The sequence below is a fragment of the Sardina pilchardus genome, chromosome 13, assembly GCF_963854185.1.
Source record: "Sardina pilchardus chromosome 13, fSarPil1.1, whole genome shotgun sequence".
Taxonomy (NCBI): Eukaryota; Metazoa; Chordata; class Actinopteri; order Clupeiformes; family Clupeidae; genus Sardina; species Sardina pilchardus.
The window spans coordinates 12,109,395-12,119,912 of NC_085006.1; the positions used below are offsets into that span (position 1 = coordinate 12,109,395).

Sequence of the window (10,518 nt, forward strand, 5' to 3'; positions counted from 1 at the left end):
TCTTACACGACAAGAACATGTTATTTCCTCATAAACTGGAAAATAACACATCACATCTCTAAGTTGCACATGTTGATAAATATCCATTTTTATATCAACTCTTTCTATATTTTCATTATTCCTTTTTCCATAAAAGTTTTGAATACAATCGAGTGAGGAGTTTTATGTGTTTACTAATGTAGTTTGTGTGGTGTTTTTGATAGTGATGTACATATTGTGGTGATAGCCATACAGCTAAAGGAAAAATGGTCTAACATGCCTCATTTTTCGGACTCAAACGAACACAAACAAATGACAAAGGAGATGCACCAGCCAAACAGATCAAATGACAATCCAATACTGCAACCAGTAAGGATATCACTGACACACCAAACAGCGCTAATACCCAGCATTAGACTCAACTGACAAATCACAGTATATTGGTCTGGGGACCCCAGGGGAGTGTAACCAGCAGTGAAACTACACTTAAACTGGTACATTAAACTTTCTGAAGTACAGCAAACACATCTTTCTTGTAAACAATGGTCTTAAATGCAGTTACTGCTATTTGCTCAATTTCCAAGTTCCAAAGAAGACATCTATGTCGTTTAATACCGACGCCATCAGCGCAGCCATTGGCTGTGTTCAACAGTGCTTCTAACCATACGCCTCTTACTGTCATTGTATAAAGCCCGCCCCATACAGCATAAGCGATTGGGATTGGTTTCTGGGTTTAAGGTAATTGAGATATGGGCTTGAATAGGATGGTAGCCAGATGGATCTGCAGAGCAAATTAAAATGTGCTCACAGATTCGTCTGGATTCACCCAGGCTAATAGAAGTACAGCATATCCAGATAATACCGAATGAGTCATTTTACACAGTGTAACACTGGTTTAGCTATCACACCAAGTTATCTATCCCTGCCCAAAGTAATTGTACAAATTGACTGCACATTCACCTAGTATTAAGAAGAACATACTGCAGTGGCCATTAATTTTGCAACACCACAGCCATATGATTTGGTGAGTATATTGCACTAATATACTCAAAGTTACAAAGGCTGCAACAAGCCAACAGAGAGATCATAGAAAGAGAGAGGATGTGAGTATTTCAGGAAAAGGACTGTGTCCTTACCGGTGGCTGGTGGCATGACGCTCTGTGGTGGCTGTTGCTGTTGCGGTGGGGGTAAAGGCATGGGGCTGGCAGGGGCCTGATTCATCTGCAAAAGGGCCTTACGGGGGTCTTGCCAGGTGGTGGTCTGATCCAAATGGCTACAAATAAACAAAGAAAGGTGGAGAGAAGTCAGACAAATGGCACGCTAAAAGATGAGGAGAGGACTTTCCGTGAAGAGTCACATTCATTGCTGATATTGGATTAAAGTGAAACCTTGTAAATTCACAATTAACTTAACATCACTATATTTTTACTATGGGAGCCACAACACTAACTTCAAACACAGGGGGCTGTTTATTTTGCCCAGACAGGGTCAGCAAATGGGAGGTTTACTACTGACACCTCACAGGAGGTAAGTCCAAATGCCGGATCTGCTTGTACTTAATATCAAATCTTTCCAGGTTTAAATACAAAATTTTATTGAGTCTGGCTGTTTGGGACTTGAGACAGATCAATGCAACAGTGTTTGGTGCTGATACATGTGATTGTTTTTGACAGACCATGGTTTCAAATTCTTCTTCAGAGTCCTATCCAAATATGCTACTAGAGACAAACTAGAGTAGCTAGAAATCTTTTGAGACATTTCTAGCTTTATTTTTGCACCATTTTTGCATCATTTACCTTCCTCCTTTTACCTATTACTTTTAGTAGAACAGACATCACTTCATCATTGTCGTTTTTTAAGCATGTAAAGTGGTTTATTGCTTCTTTGAATGCCTTTGTTTTTGTAACAAAGAAAATTGTAAACAAGTAAAAATAAATAATGATATAATAATGATATCTTAGCAGACGCTTCCGTCAAAAGTGACTTAAAAACATTAAGCTACATTAACATTAGAATAACAGTTTAAAGACATAAAGTCATATGGCCTAGATTGTAATAATAATAAACAATATACCCATATTAAAAGACTAAATTAAGTTTAACGGAATAAAAACAATAATCTTTAAAAATGAATTAGTTAGATATAAGGTGAACATAAGTCACATAAAAACCTATAAAATCAATAAATAAATCGCCAGAATGAAGAGTAGTAGGTAAATCATTCCACCAATGATGGATCACAGAAGAAAAGAATCTTGACTGTGACCTCGTATTGATGGAAGGTCGACATAGCAGACAGTCAACATATTAGTATATTATATGATCAGTATACTAATATCATCTTTATCTGACAATAGCCATCGGAAATGAAATGCTACACGCTGCCAAATTCATAAACAAATAAGTCCCGAGTAAAGAAAAAGCTCTCCTTAAACTGCCATTTTAAATGCACTTTATAAAAATAAACACTCTATTAGTGTGTGTCTGTCCCAGATCTTTTCTCAGTGGGAACAGTCCTGGACACATTTGTGTGCATTCTGACGGCATGTCTAATTACTACTTTGTGGCTGTGTGTGGCTGTGTGTGGCTTGGGATGGGGGGGGGGGGCATACAGGAAAGCCCCCCTCCCCCTGTGGCCAGCCCCCCTATTCAGGGGGGTCAGGGTGGGGGCTCAACATAGGGGGTCCCTTTTCCTGGAAGCACTATGGACGCTGTGAAGTGTCAGGGTCTTTAACAATCTGGCGCCACATTTACAAAGCTTTCACCTGCTTGACAAAGGCCTAGACTGAGCAACAACCCACAAACCCTACTGCTGCTTTATTTAGAGCTCAGAGCCTTCGCTGCAGACGTGTCTGGCCTCTGGCCACTGTTTTGCATTTCGGGCCTGGATTTAAAAAAAAAATAAAACCTTTTCACATTACTATAAAGTAAACTCCCAAGAGAGGGAACAGATAATAATAGCACATAAACCCTAGCAGTATGTCAGCACGCGGTCAAAGCAAAAAATGGCAACGAGATTTGAGTTTCCCTGAGAGACTCAGTTGAAGTGTTTATTCATGATTTGCAAGAAGTGACATTTGTGAGTCACTTCCCAACCAGGCTGGGCCTATTTCTCTCCCAGTGGTGAGTAAGACTGAGGGAGACACAAACTGAAAGAGAGAGAATTGGAGCCTGAGACCTGAGTCAGCATATCTGCCTCCCCTCCCCCATTTCAGCCACCCATTTTCAAACCCCCCTCTTGTTTGTGCTTTTACTGATCAAAGGACCAAATCCAGCCCTTCTCCTCCTTTCCATAAAGCCTCCGCACCTCCCACAGCCAAGCAGCCGCCCCACCCCCAACCATATCACTCTCACACACACACCACACACACACACACAGTCACATACGCACTGGCCCAGGAAAAACAGCTCCATCCCAGGCTGACTCTCTCACCAGAGAGGCCCCCTTCAACAGGGTCAGGAGGAGGAGGAGGGAAGTAGAGGGAGGAAGGGTTAATGAACAAAAAAACGAGAGAAGAAAAGAAAGAAAAAGGCATGGGGAGGGGAGGGTAGGGGGGGGGCAACAGCAACTACGGAAGCAGTCGCTCAGAACTCCATTGGTTGACTGTATTGCAGTGGTCTTGTTACTATCCAAGAGCCCTGCCCCCTCCTCCTGCTGCTGGAAACTATGACACTGTCAGAGAAAAGAAGGGAAGAGAGGGGCACTGAAGGAAGTGCGGGGAGGACAGGCCACACTTTCCTATTTGATTGCATATTATTGTTTTGCTAGAAGTCTTTTTGGGGGGTGGATGGGGGGGGGGGTGAGCGTTGACTACTGACAAGTCTGTGTGCTTTTAGCTCAGCCGTTAAGTAACCACAGAGATCAGAGATTCACCAAAGACTTTAATCAGGGAAGTCGGTGGGGTGGAGAGAGGCTTCAGGTAACCCCTCCCATCATACAGGTTTGTGTCTTCAGGTAGTTTACCCTGACAAGCACTTACCCTGAAGAGAATACACTTCGAGAGCAGAATAGATTACTGTACCACATACATCCTGGCTGTGTCAGCATGCTGCGATGGCAAAAATGGCTGAGAGATTTGAGTTTCTGTGAGAACTTAAGTTGAAGTGTTCATGGTGTCTAATTGCAGAATTCCATCCACTATCTGAAGAGATCCACATTTGGCACAAACTCAACTATCAAACCAAAAACCACTACCAGACTGGTTTGGCTACAACAAGATGATTAAATCCATCACAGGAGGAGGAGACTCTAAAACCAAATCTAAACAGTGCTTCTGTGAAAGCCAGAAAGGAGAAAGTAGTCTATAGAACATCTCTCTGCAACATAAAACACCCTTTTTTCAGCTTTGGTCACATCAAACTTAAGTTGTCTTTTCACGGTGCTACTGATAAAATTGGGTCCTGAATGTATGGTTTCAACTCCTAGTCTATCTGACAGCTCGGTAACAAGCTAGTCTGACAGCTCTGCCATGAGCTAGTCTTATGGTACCAACTATCATGGCAACAACATTGAGTGGTTGCTGTTGAAGTAGACACACTTATCTATACTGTCTATAAAACCAGCAGATCAGATAGCTTTTCATCCAAACTGCCATAATATTATCACAATACCTTTGCAATATTTTTCAAGTGCCCTTACCAAACCATAAGGCTCAACTGTCAACTGAAAATCTCATCAAAACATTCATCCACTGGTTGCTGCATTTGAACACTCGGATATACCCGACACATTTCTTTTTAGCTATATGAGCTTTATAACTCTCAATTATGCTCTCAACTTTCAATTATGCTCTCAACTCTCAGCTTTATGCTCTCAATACTAAACGTTTAAGCACATCAAAATTACAGAAGCCTAGGAGCTCTGTTCTTATTTTGTTTGAGAAATAAAATACTATGGCCCTGAAGCTTGCACATCATGAGAAATTCCTTGGAGATACGAAAACAAAAATATTCTCCTTTCTTCACTAACAGTCATGTTCTACCTATTTTCCTTCACCAGCAAACCGACAACATATTATTATTGTTTCAGACGACAAAGACTTCCCTTTCTGAACGTGTTTTATGTAGGCCTACATACTCCTGATGAATATGATGTGAAAGGGAGATTGGTGCACTTGAGGGTAGGCAATTCATTGTTCTCAAGTCAAAATCACTCTTCTGTCTTAAATGTGACTTGATCCAACAGCTAACAGTGCATTTTGAACTCAACATTACTCAAGACCGAAAAAGCTTTTAAAGGCTGATCAAGGATGCCCTACTATATTATGCATGTACACAACGGACACAGACATTCATTGGCAAAGTTGATCAGGGTCACCTTTAAACCTTTTAACATAATACATGCAATCATATGAGATTCCACTACAAAATAAACATTTTCTTAGTGAACAGTTGTTTTTTAGAGGTCACTGATTAACCACTTTAACCACCTTTATTTGCCACTTCTCCTCTCATGGGTGAAATCTCCATGCCGCGCGGCAAAAAAAAACATCAACTTGAAACAGGCCAAGTATGACCCATATGACCGTGGCCAGGAGTGCGTAACGAACACCGTGGAGAACAGTTCGATACGTTTTTAGTCATGTAACATTCAGCGATTCAACATTCATAACAGTTAGTCTTTCTGAGGCAATTCAGTTGCAACTCCCACAGAAGTTGAAGACACATTTCTCCAAAGTGACTTATTTATTACTAGGAACTCAAATGACTTCGGTTGCAACCCAGGGAGGAAAAAACACCAAACAGCATGCATGTGTTTGTGTTTGTGTCTCTCTGTTAGTACACAAATGTGTTTACTGGGCCTCCAGTGTTGGTGGATCACCTGGGTGTAACATGAGCTATCACCAAACTCACAAGATGGCTGGCTCCTGCTCCCTTAGCAAAGGCCCTGTTTATAAATAGGAGGCTCTTTAAAGCCCTTCTGCTGGGGTTACTCTCAGTCCAGACTAAGCGTCTGCAGCACTCCAATCTAAAGCAGACAGAGGATGTCCCCATGACCACACCGAATGGAAAAATACACTCAACAACCGAGGATTTATGCACTTCTGACCCTGTCGCGACCCCAAAAACAACAAACTTTTGAACAAGTCACCATGAAATGATGAAAACACAGCGAAAGCAAGGCAGGAAACATCGCTGCATCCAGTGTTGTCCAGAATTATACGCTCGCTCATATCGTAAGAGGACATCTTGGCCTACATCTAACCCTCTGTGAAATCTCTCTGTAGCATCATGGAGAAACTCAAACAACAGTGTTAACAAAGTAAATCCTGCAGTAATACCATCCTGCAATGTAGGGCAATCAACCAAATACTGGTTGTGCTTGGTTGATTGCTCTACACAAATAAAACTCTTTCTCTTCTTACTTCCATACACATAGTCTAAGGAAACATTAAAGCACTGAGATTAAGGCTAATACCTATAATCTGTAAACTGATTTACAGTTTTTTTGCTATAGAAAAAGTATCAATACTTTGTCTTTGTTTTTTGTTTGTTTTTAAATGTACCTTTTAAGTTTCAAATGGAGATGAAAACTTAGGCTACTTAATAATACTGAACATTTTTTCATGCATTAGCATTTTCACAAGTAGACGTCAACTAGTCTCAAAATCACGCCATCTCTTCTCCGCAAAACGTTGGCATAACAGGCAGATGTTCCCCAGATGTTCACTTTTAAAACATCTGGTTTTGAAAGCTCTCTTTTATCTATATTTAAGTGCAATCACCAATGTCCAAAATCAGCTGCTCACAGGTTTGACTTTTCTATGAAGCTGTGTCAAAACATCCATGGAACAACAAACAGACGAATAACCTTATTTATCCTACATAAAACATGTCCAGGGCAACTGTTTTCAGATGATCATTCAACTGGGGGATGTGCACGTATAAAATCTATAAAGACAGAGGAACTCAACCCAACCACCAACACTACGTTCCGAAATGCAGCGTCAAATGTAGAGACAGAGAAATACAAAAAGAAACCCAAATCACATTTTAAGAGATGCATCTTCAGTGTATCTCATAAATCTTCCTCCTCCCAGCCCTCTAATTACAGGCCATACATCCCAACCTCAGCCTCCAAAAGGACTTCTCCAACCAGTTCGCTCGAGATCGCTCGACTGCAGTCCGGGGCAGTGTTACTCTTTCTCTTTCACTAACTCACCCACTCTTTCACGCTCATCCCACTGGCAGATGAGGTTACCAGATCTGCCTGGACTATGTACACTCGCTCCTACAGTGGGCCTTTGTTCCCCCCTGAAACCCGATCCCAGGGAGCCCACAACAGACACAGAGCGCAGCACCACACACACACCGAGGGGAAGCCAGACAAGGCCAGCCAGGGGGAGGCCTTCACTGTTTATTGAGACCAGACAGCAACCTGGCCATGTGTATTCCAACCACACTCAGGACAACTTAAGCCCATTCTCTGACCAAGATTACCCCATGCGCATTGCCTCTTTTCAAAAAGGTCACGAAATGCGGAGGGGTTCGTATTAGAAGCTCGGTTATTTCGGTCAGTTTTTTGGATGTTTTACGTATGATGAAATAAACACATGAAACTACACTCTGGGATAAACACACACCGTGGACTGAAAAAGTGCATCCAGCAATACAAGTATAATCTCAGCATTCTTTATGCAAAGTTACAAAGACATATGCAATAGTTACAACAAAGTAACAAGGAGTAAAACGTAATAACCCTAGAACAATAACACTACTGCGGTTTGATTATCACAATAAGAATGCCAGACCCCAGTCAAGAAGTCAGATATCCAGTGAACCAATTGCAAGCTAATTTAGCAGCTGGCTTGCTCAACCTCACTTGATAAGATGCAGAGAAGACTGCTGTCACTTCAGAGTTGCCACTGGTATGGAAACTGAGAGCATATTGCTTTTATTAAATGACCTCAGATTTACAGCGTGAATATTCATAAGACGTAATATAATGTCTGTGTTTCCGCAGAAGACTTACTCTGCTACATTCCAGGAGGAGGGGTATGCTGCTGGTAAATGATGAGGCCATATTTCTTCCTAGTCTTGACTCTTGACAGTATTTTAATTTCAAGGGTCATCATAGGTGAAATCACTGCTCATGGTTTCCACAATGACTCACTGAAAGCATGTAATATGTGCTGTGCCATAGTCTACTCATGTCCAACTTGGATTAGTCTGCGCTACTTACTTCCTGTGCTAGTGTTGAGTCTACACCACCCTTGAAAGGAAGTGTAGGTCTGTCCACTTTAACACAAACAATCCTGTTAAGGTAGGACTGTTCATAATGGAGATGCTATAACTTCCTGTTGCTGTTTGTGTTCATGAGTGACAGGCTCCAAATTGGTTAAGCTAAATGACATGTAATCGTGTAGCTAAATGACGCAAATGCTCATGACTTTGTAACTTTGCAACAATAGTCATGATTTACGACTTTCTCTAAACCACTAGATGTTCTAGTACATCCACTGTAGGAAAATACAACTGAAATGTGCAAGCATAATACACATGAAACTCCAGAAAAAGGAAAACATTTTGGTGCACTGGCTCTACGCTGACCAAATAACAACTTTTAGTTTTTCCACCATAAGATTAATCACATATTTAGTTGTTATGCCAGGATCCAGTCACAGAAATATGAAGGTTAATGTCTCAGTGCACTTCGGTAATACTGCTGCAATTACCATCAGTTGACAAATGGAAATAGCCAAAAATATAGATAAATAAATAAACAAACCAACTCACTTCAGAAAGTATCTCTGTCCCGAAGGGGTCTTTGCCATCTCCCAGCCAGGGGGCAGGGGCATGTCGTCTGGGATCTCATAGGAAGACTGGCGGAGATGCTGTGGGGACGTCCCTGCTGGGGGCATGCCCATCGTGCCAGGAGTCACTGTGCCCAACTGGAGGGAGGCTGGGGAGGAGTGTGCCCGGACGTGCTGTGGGGTGAGAGTACCTGCTGTCCCGGCATCCGTACTCGCCTGCACGCACACACCAAGAAGGGAAAGAGTGAAGAGGAAGTCATTAAAGTTAAGGGTTAACCAAGAGACCAAAGGCTTAACCACAGATGCAAGACACAGCAGTGGACAGATAGCCTATTTGCTTTTCAGATGCTATCTTCACTTTGGGATGATCATCTTTATTGTTGTTGACATGCAATGAATAGCTAGGCCTCTCTGTGCAAAAATGTTCATGCCTTCTCATGCATTAGGCTTCCATGGGCCTATTATGGACATTTAGAGAATGTAGCACTATGGTCTGTTTACTAGTCTAATCTAGTCTATTATATGCAGCCTATGATCACTATAAGTCATAATGATGCAATTTCAGACAAGTTTGCTTGTAAACCAGTAACAACAACAACAACAACAACAACAGCAGCAATAATGATGATGATGATAATAATAATAATAATAATCTTTAAAAACATCTTTACGACCAAAGTTTTCAGATTGATTAGCCAATGTTACTCTTATGGATATTAGGCCAGCGGGGTGGTCTTACTTGTCTGGAGTGAGACTTGGGCTCTGGAGGCTTGAAGAAGGAGTCCGGCAGTTTCCTCATCCTCATGGGAACACAGGGGGGTACAATCGTATTTTTCGGGTTCATTACGGCGTTGAAAAGAGCCTCCAAATCAGTCTCGGAATCACCCCGAACATGGACGATTTGGTGGCCGACAGGGGGATTGTGCTGGCTCGGATCCATAGTTCCAAAGACTGTAAAAAAGTTTTGTAACGGAAAATGTTGCTAGGCTAACCTGTATAAAAAATATACAATAATATACTTTGTCCTTAAACGAAAAATATCAATCCACGATGTTGGATAGCACAGCAGCCGATTGTCAAAAGAAACCTTTTTAAAAATGCAATCCAACAGTTTAACTGCTCATTCGACAGGTCTACCCTTTTACCGTCCGTGTTAACCTAGTTAAATAAATCCTGCGAAGTACAGGCTACTTTATTCGGCTATTACGAAAGGACGCAGCCAACTCATAAATGTAGTTACGCGCATAACTACATACTCTAGTAACTTCACTAAAACGCAAAAATTACAATAACCAAATATTAACTGAGTTATCAAAAACGATGCTTAGGTATCCGTTTCCAAAACTTAAAGACTCCGTAGCCGCGAATGCGAAATCACAGCAGTCCCAGTTCGGGATTTTTTTTACGCCCCAAGTTGGTACTAAACTTTGGGCAGGACATTAAACTTTCTGAGTCATGTGATCTGAGTCACAGCGAGTGAGGCGTGGTCTCGTTCTGCTCGCAGCCATTTCCCCATTTTACAAGAGCTGTGTGAAGCTGTGTGACTCAGGATGCATGAAAGCACACACAGTTCAAGTGATGCATATATTTTACACAAACTAATTATTGTCTGTATAGACATTGTGATTGTTTGAGTCACCGCTCTATATATATATATATATTCCCTTTTTTCTGTGTCAGCATGCCCGCAGCTTCACACAGCTTCAATTAGCCTGCAATAGTTAGGCTGCAATATAGGCTTACAGGCTCTATATTAATAATATTTTATAGTATTTATAGTCAAAGT

At 41.5% G+C, this 10,518-nt stretch overlaps 1 protein-coding gene across 2 annotated transcripts in view; it reads right to left on the reverse strand.

The window, feature by feature from the left end:
* Positions 1-10,130, reverse strand: part of yap1 (Yes1 associated transcriptional regulator) — a 30,069-nt gene extending 19,939 nt beyond the window's left edge. For both annotated transcript variants that reach the window (XM_062553061.1, XM_062553060.1), the window contains exons 1-3: positions 9,472-10,130; positions 8,716-8,948; positions 1,116-1,252 (exon numbers count right to left, since the gene is read on the reverse strand). In XM_062553061.1, the coding sequence (XP_062409045.1) occupies positions 1,116-1,252; positions 8,716-8,948; positions 9,472-9,672 (571 nt within the window). In that variant the 5' untranslated portion in view covers positions 9,673-10,130. The remainder of the gene's footprint in view (positions 1-1,115; positions 1,253-8,715; positions 8,949-9,471) is intronic.
* Between the last annotated feature and the right edge of the window lie 388 nt (positions 10,131-10,518).